A 13,781-nucleotide genomic window follows, 5' to 3' on the forward strand; every position below is an offset into this window, starting at 1 on the left:
TAACACTGAGTGGGGGGCCCGGGTTGGATGTGCAACAATTGTGTTGGCTGTAAGGGTTAGTGACAGCAGGCTAATCGGATACATGAGTCGTGAGAGAGCGCGTCTACGACTCTACGTTATACCACACGTTACAGACTCCGATGATTACGACGTCGATTCATAATTTGTGAGTTACGACACTGAAATAATCGTAATATTAAAACCTTCTCTGCTCCCATTCGCAGTGTTGATCTAGCGATGCGATCGACATCGAACCCCATCTTTGTTACCGAACCCGTTAGACTCCGAGAAGAGTCACCATCATTAAGACAATATTATGATTATTACAAGATTACGTATTAGCTTAGCTTGGAAGCTGCTACAGTCGCGCGTGTGACAGACGCGTCGCCCGTGGCAACACCGCATCGTGCGGAGCTTGGAAGATTGGCGCGGTGCTTACCGAGACTCTGGCGGACTTTGTCACCACTACGATATTATGATATTACATCGCTCGTCCTTGGAGCTGTGACAGTCTCGCGAGCGAGCGTGCGTTGCCGCTAGTGTTGTCAATCGGTTGTAATTTTGTAATCGATCATCGGTTTGACCCAAGTAACGCGATGATCGGTTACAATCGTTACTCGGGGTGTTGAATGCCTGCGTGTGCGTAACGTCATGTGCAGTGTACGTGTGTGCATGTATGTGGCTTGTTTAGCCCTGTTTACTGTTTGTTTTGCACTGTTTACTACTGTGGTGTATAATACATGTATGTTAATAAAGGAAACTTGTATAAGTAGGCGATGATATCTCTGATTCTCATCACTTTTCCAAGTTTTCTTGTTCAAGTTTAAAAAAAAAAGAAGTTTTTTTCCCGATGAAATCCGATTATGGATTTTGATAACCAAGCGCTTGGTTCGGAGCCACTGTTCAACCGATGATCGAGTTATAATCGACTGATCGGACATCACTAGTTGCCGCGGTAATGGCCTTACCGACACTCTGGCGGACTTGGGTCAGCGTGATGATGGCTTCGACAACGGCTCCGGTGCGGGCGACTGCTTAGTTCGCTGCTCGACAGCTTGGTGCGCTGATCGGGGCTGCCTATACAGCCGCGCCACCAACGCCTCCATCTTGGATCGGTCGACTGGTCGTTCGGATGCTAGAGGTGTAGTAGAACAAGAACGAGGTGTGTATGAGGAGGTGGTTGGTAGGGGTAGGGGGGGGGTAGTGGAGGGGTCTGGTGCCAGGGGGCGGGGTGGGTGGTAGGGGAGGTGGGTGCAGGGGTAGGGGTGTGGTAGGAGGGGAGGAGGGAGGTAGTGGAGGGGGTGGCTGCAGGGGAGGGGGGTGTGGAAGAGGTGGGGTCGACCTGCGCGGTCGTTCGGATGCTAGAGGTGTAAGAACCAAAGAACGAGTAGTGATGTGAGGTGGTGGTGGTAGGGGAGGGAAAAGGAGGTAAGTGAGAGGGGTGGTGAGGAGGGAGCGGGTCGAGTGTAGCGGAGGGGTGGTGGCAGGGTAGGGGTGGGTGGTAGGGGAGGGGAGGAGGTAGTGGAGGGGGGGTGGCAGGGGGAGGGGTGGGTGGAAGAGGTGGGGTCGACCTCTGTCGTTCGCGATGCTAGAGGTGTTAAAACAAGAACGATTGTAGTGACTGAGGTTCGGTGGTAGCGGGAGGGGGAACGAGGTAGTGGAGGGGGTGGTGCCAGGGCGGAGGAGGTGAGTTGGCAGGATGGCGGGGTGGAGGGCTGGTGGTGGCAGGGGGGGGTGGTGGCAGGGAGGGAGGGGCAGGTGGCTAGGGTGAGACGGGGTGTGGAGCAGGAGAGAGGGGTGGTGGCAGCGGTCGGTGGCAGGGGAGGGGGTGGGGGACGTGTAGGCGGGGGGAGCAGGGAGAGGGTGGTGGAGGGGTGGTCGGCGAGAGGAGGTGTGGTGGTAGGGGAGGGGAGGGGTGGCTGGAGGGATGGTGGTGGCAGGGGGAGGGGTGGTGAGGGTGGTGGTGGCAGAGGGAGGGGTAGTGGAGGAGGTGCGGGTCGATGGTGCGCATGCTAGAGGTGTAGAAACAAAGAACGATGTAGTGACTGAGGTTCCGTGGTGGCGGAGGGGAGGAAGGTAAGTGGAGGGGTGGGCAGGGGGAGGTCAGGTGGTAGGGGAGGGGAGGGGGTGGTGAGGGGGTGGTGCCCCAGCGGGGAGGGGTGTGGCAGGGGGGAGGGGTGGTGGAGGGGGTGGTGCAGGGGGACGGGGGTAGTGGAGCGAGTGGGGCGACCTGGTCGTTCGGATGGCTAGAGGGTGAAACAAAAGAAACGAATGGTAGTGACTGCAGGTTCAGCGTGGTAGGGGGAGGGAGGAGGTAGTGGAGGGGTGTGGCGAGGGAGGTGTGGTGGTAGGGAGAGGGGAGGGGGTGGTGGAGGGGGTGGTGGCAGGGGGAGGGGGTGGGGCAGGGGGAGCGGGGTGGTGGAGGGGGTGGTGGGCAGGGGAGGGGGTAAGTGGAGGAGGTGGAAGACGTGGCGGTAAGAAGAGGTAGTGGTGGTCGAGGGGGTGGGGGAGGTGGCGTTAGTAGTGGTGGTGGGGAGGGGCAAGTTAAGAAGTAAATACGCAAGGTGGAATTCAACTAACTTTTATGTCAGAGAGAATTTTGTATCTGAAAGGTTAGCAGTATACACTATATAACTGATTACTTTTCCACCCACGGGAAAATAAATTTCGCCTTTGCTACATCCGGAAAACTGAACACTTTCGAGCATGTTTTAAACATCACAGAACATACATGTGGCTCTACAAAGGTTTCTCACTCGCCGGCCTCAGCCCTTCATCCTTTACTCATCGCTGATCCACTTTTCCCGCTGTACCAATCAATAAATTGGCTACAGCAAAACGAAAAATGGCTGTCCTTTTACCCCCCAGCGTTATAAAAGCGACTTCTTTCATTCGAAGAAAACAATTCTTCGTGCCCATGAGGCCCGCCATCGCTCTCTCTCTATGAGGCGCGCTATCCCTCTCTATGAGGCGCGCTATCCCTCTCGGTTCACCAACTGGTAAACTACACGCACGCATGAGCGAATGCCTACGCCCTGCTATTCGTACTGGGCGTGCGCGCGATATACCCAGGCAACTCCCTAGAGATATTAGCATGATCGAACGGCTGGGCTGCCTGCCTCCCAACAATGGAATCAGCAAACAAAGGCTCCAACATCGGGCGTGCATGCGTGCATGTATACACCAACAGGCCACTGCTACTCACTGGTCTATCACTCCTAATACGCCGCAGTGAACATCAATACTAGGGATAGTTCGCGGATACATACCGTCAGCTTTAGACTTAGTTACCGTTAGCCTCATCACTTGGACGACGATGAAAACACGGGGGAAACTCGACGCCAAAAAAAGCTGCCGTGCCACGCAATATTACCAAGCACTCGCAATTAGTCTGACATGACGCACGCTGTAGCAGCAGTAACCCGAGCACGTGCATGGGAACAGCGCAGGAAGCAATATGAATTATTTGCCGAGACCGGAGAGCTAGTATATTATGCTATATTATTACCTGCTTTGTCTGTACGTTCGACGACAGAGTAACATCTGGCGACTTGAGAAAACAGGCGGTTAGATGCAAGTCACCCTGCTGCTGTGTCACATGAAACTGGGCCTGAAACACGTGACAAATACCTGGAACTGGGCCTGAAACACGGTGACAAATATACCTGGTGACAAATACCTGGTGACAAAAAAGTACCTGGATGCCTGCACGATGAAATTACACAACAATGACTTGTGTACGTGTGTGCTCGCATGCACACGCACACACGCACACACACACACGCACACATGCACACATGCACGCACATTACACACACATATATATATATATATATATATTTGTTTATTTATATACATAAATCGGGGCTACTTAATCTCAAATTTGAGATATAAAATTCTAAAATTCTTAAATTTTAAAATCTGTAAAATACTCGAGATCATTTACCCCTGATATTCATGTAATAGGTTACGTAGAGATCTCGTAAGGAGCTTGATCAGGCTTACCTTTTTATAATATACCTGGAATGAGATTTTGTTTTGAGATTTGACGTTTTAAGACAAAGATAATTGCAGAGGTGGAAGGAGCACTGTAACGGCAAGTTATTTTTAAGCAATCCGTACGGATTTCCTTCAGGGTTCCTCATGTAATCCGTAACTAATCCGTAGGATAATTTACCCTACGGATTAGCGGATTACCTCTGAATTTCGAGCCCTGTATACCTGGGATGATACACCTGGGATAATATACCTGGGATGACTCATTTGTCTGAATGGGGCAATAAATAATGACCTCATTTCAAAAACGGAATGCGGTGGCAGGTTGACATACTATATTTGCACAAATCCACACATATAAACACCACCGATCAAACAGCCAATCCCCCCCCCACCCCGAGGAATGTTAGATAGAAATATTTGTGATACAGTCAATGCGCTTGCTACATGGGGAGATAACATAAGACACACCTACCTTTCCCTGCAATTTCTGCACTCTGACATCGAAGTTGGAGGTTTTCAATCCACTTTCCGTCTCTTCTTTCGCAAAGACGACAAACGCAATGTTCTGAGCATCGACTGTGCATTCCGTTATCTATAGGAACACAACACACACGATAGAGTACAGTAGGTTTAGAGATGAAGCCCATGTAAAGCCACTGCAACCAAACCCACAATCTTCTAATGCCCTCTAGAACCACAATAAAGACAATGTAATAATTTAACACAATAATTTAATAAATGATAGATAACTTAGATATATTAATAATGTTAATTCATTAAAAAAATGTATTCATATACTAGTATTATCTGTATTATATATATATATATATATATATATTTTACAAAATATAACATATTACGTAAAAAACGTGTCATTGAAGTGGCATATAATAATTTGTGGCTGTTGTTTTCAGATAATATGGTCAAACTATCTATTCTATATTTATCTATGAAGGTTTACGGTTGAATGGTAATCAGAGATATAAATTAGAGATGGTAATCAGATGTATTATTAGCGCTTGATCATATATACCAAACAATTTAGTAACCGGCTCAATGTGTTGATCAAGTGCTAAGCTTTCAAGGACAAGCGCACACTCCCAGGGGCAGCAAAAGCAGTCATGCCTAACGCATACAAGTTGATACAACTCACACAAACGGTGAAACGCTCAATGGCAATTCTTAAAACTGAGGGTGTTATTGATTTCTCAATAACATTGAGCAGTTAATATTAGCGTGCATAGCATAAATAAACTGCGATATCACTGACATTAATTCTCAAGGCTGAACATTTATTATCCATCGAGTAAAAATCTAAGTGAGTGCCACAAAGCCTAGACGGGTTGGACTTTGATTTTTGATTTGCAGTTAAAGCAGGTTTACAGATTAATCATGAGGCGGCAGCTTTGCTACATGTATATTGGTGGTGATCACGCACTACTGTCGGACTTCCACCGCCCATAATCCACACTACCACGCAACCATCTACCCACGTACGTACGTATAGCATCGCACGAAGGGTCGTTGTCGTAACAGGTACTACAGATATGTACCCGAGGTAGTTTTAGGTTGTTTAGTATTATGTTTATATTTTTATATGAGGTATGTTTAGGGTTAGGGTTAAGGTTAGAGTTAGGGTTAGGGTTAGGGTTTGGGTTAGTGTTAGGGTTAGGGTACACTTCTGTAGTACAAGTCTGGTACACTTTGTGTATACATATATGTACCTCGGGTACATATCTGTAGTACCTGTTACGACAACGACCCCTTGAGCTATAGCATCTAGCTCTAACAACAAGGGATAGTCAGTATGCGCAGTGAATTTGTAACTTGTTTACAACTGCTGAATCATTCTAGCAGGGGGGGAAAGATAACGAGATAACGGTAATCCGTCATTATCTTGCTCTTAAGTCTACGATACGATGTACGTAGCCTGTCAAGTGATTAAATTTACGGGCAACAAAACGGAACAGTTCATTAACCAATTAAATAATAAGTTGATTATCGCGTGATAGATTGGCTGTTAATTAAATAGGGAGGTCGAAAGGAATGCGAGTCCAGAGTTATACACTGCCAGTTTAACTGTCAAAATTCCTGATTAAACATTGATCAGCAGAAGTCTGTGATTCCATGAACATTCTGCTATATATATACATACCGGAAAAAAACCACACACGATAATATTAAATAAAATCATATTCTGCAGTGATGTACAGTAGATGACAACAACAACGTGCGTTACAGTTATCTCTTAAGTTTTTTTCAATTTCAGATAGCACAATCCATCAATGAACTCTTTTTATAAAATGTTAACTTTTTATCTAATCCCCTCAGACTGATTACCGATCAGCTAAATAATTCATCAATCAAATTAACAACACAACACAACAAGGCCATTTCATTGATAGCTATTAATTGATCAATCGATCATCTCCGAATTGGGTATATATTTCCCAATTACGAATTTGACACGAAGCCACTATGATACACACGCTTTTGTGCGATTATAATGTAAACTTGTGTAGAATATTGCACGAACTCCTATGGTAATGAGCAGAGCTCAAAGCAGAGATCAACTTCCTGCATCATTTTCCACGTGCAAATACGAGCACACAACACACGAATGTACGTGGTGGACTTATTCCACACATGCATTTGTATTATATACACTTAAACTTAAAGGCTAATATAATACCACCAGACAGTTACCAGACACATAAGAAAACATACAGTCTATTACCTGATTATAATCACATACTATATAGTTAAACCCCAACTGTTTGGATATATAATAAACAAGCCACAAAGTGAGAGTTATCCACAGCTGTTTAGCTTAAACTGGCTTTCTTACAATTTACTAAACATGCTGGGAATGTTAGCAGCTTCATAGAATTTTAGCAGAATAGAATGTTGGTGTGCTGTGCACATTGCACATTACCCACTTACACCATCAATGTATGGAATTTATTTTAATATAAAACAATAATATTCTAAGCTGTACATTTTATGGCAAAGCTTTGAACAGGTATTTTACAGCCAAAAAAAAAAAAAAACTGGGAGAATATATGCATCAGTTCTGATCAAAATTAACAGGGATCATCATAGATGGAACTTGAATTGAATAAATCATAAAATGTTCCGTGCAATTCACTCGCCCATCCATCACCGCTAGGTTACGGTACTGTCAGCATGAATTACGCTTACCAGGTTGCCATTCTCTGTTTTCAGATGTACATCAGAGAACTTGGGTGGGGTGGCCACTTTCTGCAGCCTGTCAAATTGAACCTGTACCCCATCCTGGAAAACAACGTCAGAATCGTATTTATTTAGAATCTTTCCATGAGAGAAATGTTGGCATACATGTGGGGTGTGTGAGTGCACCCGACCCCCCATGTTGCCTGACTAACAGTTTAAAAAACACTCCGTAGCTTACTCACAGTCAACGCCTATTCCGACTGGAATGAGAACAACCAGCTAGAATAACAGTCGACTAGACTGAAAATGGCGTTTAGCTTGCCTTAGCAATCGGTGTGTGCAGTGCTAGCATTTATTCTTTGCTGTGCTTAAATAACTAGCTCTCACGTTTGATTACAAAGTATTAAGTAACAGCAAATAACAGATTCTTAAAGATACAGTGGTGATAACGTATACACAGTCAACAATTCTCATCAACAGAATCTGAAATGTACTCATTTTGTAAGCAGTGCCAGTTTGAAACATTTCAGGTTAATTTCACAATGCCTCCGATAGCTGTTAACAGAATTTTACTGAGTTCACTGCTACGTAACCAATTATTGGACCATATAATATATGAGAGAGAATGCCTGCAACACATTGTCATCGTGGTCATCGTCACATTGTCATTGTCATCGTGGTCACATCTTCTTATAGATTACTCTGACTTAAAACACTATATGGAGATATCAGCTCAGACTATGTTCAAATATTTCTAAATTAGGCACATCTGATATTGTCTGACAATCTTCTTTTATCTAGCAAGTGCTCAGTGTGATACCAAACTGTTCACACTGTACATGCTGCACACGGCTTGGTAAGGGCATCTGCAATGCTTGAACCAGAACACTTCATATATAACTAGCATACCTAAAGCTGGGCGCACACGTGGCGATTTTTATCGCTAGTACTGGCAATTTTGTTGCCGGCGACAGAATCGCCGAGAGATCGCCACGTGTGCGCTGCATGGCGATGGCGATTTTGACGCCAGAAACTCGTCGCTGGAATATCAAACGTTTGATATTTGTTGCCGAGTCGCTGAACAATCGCCACGTGTGCGCTGCAATGGCGACGGATTCAGGCAATGGTTTTTGGATTAACTGATCAAATGCATGATTTGAAGCACGTGATCAAATATGGCAGCGCCCTTCGTGTGGGGAAAAAGCATGAGGATGAGCTTGTTGAAATGTGGCAGGAATGCCCGTGTCTTTTTGACATTACGAGTGACATTGCATTGTCGCCGGGTCCCGCACACGGGACGAGTAAAATCGCCAGTACTAGCGATAAAAATCGCCACGTGTGCGCTCGGCTTAAGCGCCAAGCTTTCTCAAATTTTTATCATGCACATATGCCAAATCCCATCTGTATTTTTTAAACCTGTACATTGTGTAGGATTCCTCGTGCACCTTTTACCCGCTATTTGACAGCAAGTACAGACTGACTCCTCAAAGTTATGCCCGACAAACATTTATCCAATTTCGGTACTTAAACTAAAATAATTTAATATGCACTAGTGAGTAGTGTACTTTAGCACACGGCCAGTGCATCTAATTCTCACAAATACGCCGATTCTACAACACGATGCAACTACTTGTATACATGCGACACATGCGACATGATACTGATAGGCCTACAGATCGCAGTAAAACTACAAGGTCACAACATAGATATCTGTCGTTGGGGAACTTTTTTTTCTTGAGCTAGTTTTTAATCTACTTCTGTGCAACCCATTCACATTTCATGATAATAACAAGGACGGAGTGACCTCGTAAACCAATGATTGCCCCGGGCCCGGAGCAAAAACAAAGACGACTGACGTTTGGTTAGCCACAAGTGAGAAGGAATTCTCGCTTAACCCTACGACGTGTAACAATCGGAGAGCCTGGTCGGGCTAACGTTTTGTATCAATGTATGGTTGGCTGCATAAACTATTGGACTAAACTAAACACTTACCGACGGTTCCTGTTTTGCACATCCATTCAGGCTTTTTAGCCAATTTGCAGCTAAGTCAGGGTTTCGCTTATAATTATGGTATAGCCAAGACGCGACTTCATTGATCCACTTGCTACAGTCATTCTTCTCTTGATCGGCATTCGTTTCTTTTGCGGCCGATTTTTGGGCGTCAACCGGATCATCTTGCTTTCGGCGTAGTACGCGCGGAAGCACCACGTACAAAATAATAATGACCGTCGACGCTAAGCACCATAAAATAAGAAACATATTGGAGATGTTACTGAAACTCAATAGTGAACGAAATCCCGTTGCAGTTTCGCCAGAAGCAGAACCGGCCCCACTCTCCTCCGCCATGATGTTGATCTCACAGTCGGCCGCTGATTGGCCAGCTCGGAAAGCAGCAAAGTACATGTACCAGTGACATGTACGCGCAGAGATGGTCATGTGGCCATTGCTCGGGGGCGACGGAAGCCGGAGGAAATAGCAATAAATAAAGAAAAGACGGGAGAGAGGAGAATGAGGAGTAGGATGAGGAGTGGAAGAGGATGACATGGAAGAAAATGAGATGAGGATATATTGAATAACGGGGCATGTAAGAAAATAATTGTGTTTATTTTAATATATTGATAAAATAATAACAGATTTTCCTAGTTTTTACATAGATAATTATAAAAACACACTGCACATTTACACGCTACTAACAACAATCCAGCAATTAAATATTCATGCGAATTTTTGTTACAAACTATAGACATTTTGTAGTCATTCTAGGCTGCTAACTTAACAATTTTACCAAAAGATGGCGCAGGGATTCCTTTTATGTTGAGTTATGAATCAGCGCGGATATTTCCTGTAATACACGCGTACAAACGCAAGTACACGCAACCACACACACGCGCGCTCATACACACACACGCGCGCGCGCTCATACACGCACGCGCACGCACACACACGCACACGCACACGCACACGCACACGCACACACACCACACAAACACACACACACACACACAGCACGCACACACACACACACACACACACACACACACACACACACACACACACACACACACACACACACACACACACACACACGCCGCACACCACACACACACACAACACACACACCACGCACACCACATGCAACCACACACACACACACACACACACACAACACACACACACACACACACACACACACACACACACACGACACCACACAATACACCACGCCCGCACGTACGCACGCACGTACACACTACTGTACGGTGACGGGGTCGTGTTCGTAAGGTACTAGTACTTACAGATATATGGGGCGAGTACGAGTAGGGGGGCAGAATGCAGGAGGAGAGAGGAGGAGAGGGAGAAGGGGATGGAGTAGGTGGAGGAGGAGGAGGAGGAGGAGGAGGAGGAGAGGAGGAGGAGAGGAGGAGGAGGAGGGGAGGAGGAGGGGAGGAGGAGGAGCCGGAGACAGCGTGATGGAGTCGAATGAAGACGGTCATGGAGGAGTAGGGGGCAGCGGAGGAGTAAAAGGAGAAGGGGGAGAATGTGATGAGTAGGGGAGGCAGGCAGGAGGAGAGGGAGGCGGAGAAGGGAGGCGAGATCGAAGAAGACGGCCCTGGAGAGGAGGGGGGGGGGGTAGGGGACAGGAGAGGAGGAGGGAGAAGATGATGGAGTAGCGGAGAGGGTCGAGGAGGAGGGGAGGAGAGAGCGGAGGTAAGGGGAGAGCGAAGTGAAGACGGTCATGAAAGAGGAGTAGGGCAGCGAGGGGAGGAGAAGAGGAGGAGAGGTGATAGAGTAGGGGGAGGAGGCAGGGGAGGAGGAGGAGCGGGCATGGGGGAGGAGAGGAAGCGAGAAGACGTGATGGGGAAGGGATTTCAAAGAGGAAGTCAGGGGAGGAGGAAGAGGGGGGCCAGACAGAAACAGAAGGAGGAGAAGAGCGAGAGAAGGATGGGAGGAGGGAAGGAGGAGGAGGGAAATACAAAATTAAAGAATAGATAAATCTCTTAACAATGAAAGATGATAAACCAATAAACGACTGACTACATAAAAAGGGTCAAAAAAGAAAAAAAAAAATAGGAATATAAGAACAAAAAAACCAAATAAAATAGAATAATTATAAAACGAAACAATAAAAACTCTAAGTACAACAAAAAAAACCACTACATAAAACCAAACGAAGAAAACAAAAAAATGAAAAACAAACAATAAAAACAAAACAGGAAAAATAAAACTACACAACAAATAAAAACATTCCAAAGATATTCTCGAAGAGGAGAAGAGGAGGAGAGAGGAGGAGAGGAGGAGGGGGAGGAGGAGAAGAGAGGAGGCAGGGAGAAGTGATCGGAACGGAGGAGAGGAAGCGGAGGAGGAGGAGGAGCGGCTAAGAAGGGTGGTGGAAAGTAGGTGGAGCAGAGAGGATGAGAAGAGAGGGGGGAGATGGGTTGGAGTAGGGGGAGGGGAGGAGGAGGAGAAGGCAGAAGGCAGGAGGAGGAGGAGGAGGAGGAGAGCGAGTGGAGGGAGGGGCGTAGGGGAGGGAGGGAGGAGAAGGGTTGGAGTAAGGGGGAGGAGGAGCAGGATGAGGAGGAGAGAGGGGAGAGTGGTGTTGGGAGTAGGGAGAGGAGGAGGAGGAGAAGGAGGGAGGACGAGAGTAGGAGGAGGGAGGGGAGAAGGTGTGGAGTAGGTGAGAGAGCAGGAATAGAAGGAAAGAAGAGGAGAGGAGGAGGAGGAGGAGGAGGGGGAAGGTGATGGAGGAGGAGTAGGGCAGGAGGCAAGAGGGAGGAGGAGGAGGCGGGAGACAGTGATAAGATGAGCAAGGAGGGAGAAGGGGAGCCTACCTCCTACCTTCCTCAACACCTTCTCCCTTCTCCTCCCCCTACTCCATCAACCTCCTCCCCTCCTCCTCCTCCTCCTCGCCTGCCCCTACTCCTCCATGCCGTCGTCATATCGATCTCCATTACCTTCTCCGCCGCCTCCTCGTCCGCTTCCTCATCCGCCTCCTCCCACGATCATCACCTTCTCCCCTCGATCCTCTTCTCCTGCCCCTACTCCTCCCCAGACCTTCAATCGATCTCCAACCTCTCCGCTCCTCCTCCATGCCCCCGACTCCAGCCACCTTCGTCCCTCCTCCTCCCCTACTCCATCACCTTCTCCCCTCTCTTCCTCCCCTCCTCCTCCTCCTCCTCCTCCTCCTCCTCCTCCCGATGACCGTCGTTCATTCGATCGCCAATCAGTAAAATGACATATAGTTTATAACGTAAATCGTCGTATACAATAAAAAACGCATTATTTATAAAAAAGTCCCATATTTACTTAGTAAAACATCAAAGAGATGGCGTCTGTGGCATGTGAAACATTGGCCGTCCGAACATTCCAACCTCTGTCGGCCAGTGTGCTGCTGTGGCTGAAAAGGGAAATAGTTCAATGAATGACGCACTCGTACTGCACTTCCGACAGCGACTGTGAAAATGCAGAAAATTGCTCCTCTTCGTTGCCGAAAATGCATCGGCCCGGGGCATTTCCATTATTTTACGAAAAGTAAACAGGCTGCGCCGAAAGCACAGTAGGATACAGGAAACTGGTCACGTGCAGGTGGACGCCGCCATTTATGCCCATCAACGAGAAGGCGGGGCTATTCTGATTACGAGATGCCGAAAATGCAACAGAAAAGGAGCTAGCGCAGTGCGCATAACAGGTCGTTATTTCGTACTATTTGCTGCCAAACTCTATCGTTTAGGAAACGCTTCTAGCCTACAGAAATGCCCTTAGTGTCCTGAGATCGCGATTGGTGCCCTCTTATGGTCATTAACTCGGGGGGGTTGGGCGCAGTATTAGCATATCATGTAGTAGGTTACAAATAGTAGGTGCGCGGGCGATGTAGACGCGTGTTAGTGTAGGAATATTAGTCTAGCACGGTGGGGCAGACCGGTACATACATCGTGCGAAACGTAGGGTACGTGGCGCGTTGGGCGGGTGGTTGTGGTGGTGGTAGTTCGTTAACTTAGAAACAGTAAAAGCGCTAGTTATAGGCAGTTGGAGTATGATTATTTAGGCAGGGTGAAGTGTGTGGAAGTGGTTAGGAGTTTCGGACTTTGTTGGGATTGGTTGGAGAGTTCTTGCATAAAAAATAGAAATTTGAAGAAAGGCGCGCAGGCAGTACGTTCTGCGCAGTCTGGTGTGTTAGCCGCTACGTAGAGACCGTATGATGGTAAACAATTAATTCTTTTAGTGAACACAAAAGTATAGCTACTCGCTTCTTGTGATTAGTTATACTCTAAATTATTTCATTTCAAATCTTGGTGTAACTTCAACGCTACAGATATATCGCTATGTGAAGCAAACAAAGTTTGTTTTTACATTCGCTCCTGAGATACATATATATACTACTATTAGGAGGGAATACCAGCTTGCCGCAGAGCGACACCGCCCTCGATCTAACGTCCACTGGGGGGACTCGGTGAGGGGAGTGTGGGATGCTAGTAAACCCTGCTTAGTCCCAAAGGTGTTCACATACCACGCCGAAAAACAGTGGAATGCACAGCGGTGGTACCTCAGGAACCTTTCAAAGAGTGCGTTTGATCGGTTGAAAGTTGCCAACG

The 13,781-nt window shown here is 46.8% G+C and overlaps 1 protein-coding gene across 1 annotated transcript; it reads right to left on the reverse strand.

Annotated features, from left to right (window-relative positions):
* Positions 1–968: 968 nt before the first annotated feature.
* Positions 969–9,627, reverse strand: LOC106810212 (the record flags this gene model as incomplete). The annotated part of the gene is made up of 5 exons (XM_014813495.1): positions 9,184–9,627; positions 7,201–7,293; positions 4,472–4,591; positions 3,509–3,610; positions 969–1,135 (listed from the first exon to the last, which is right to left on the reverse strand). Coding segments are annotated over exons 1-5 (926 nt in total), but the record flags the coding sequence as incomplete, so codon positions are not given.
* Positions 9,628–13,781: the final 4,154 nt, after the last annotated feature.

The sequence above is a fragment of the Priapulus caudatus genome, unplaced genomic scaffold (genome assembly GCF_000485595.1).
Source record: "Priapulus caudatus unplaced genomic scaffold, Priapulus_caudatus-5.0.1 Scaffold420, whole genome shotgun sequence".
Taxonomy (NCBI): domain Eukaryota; kingdom Metazoa; phylum Priapulida; class Priapulimorpha; order Priapulimorphida; family Priapulidae; genus Priapulus; species Priapulus caudatus.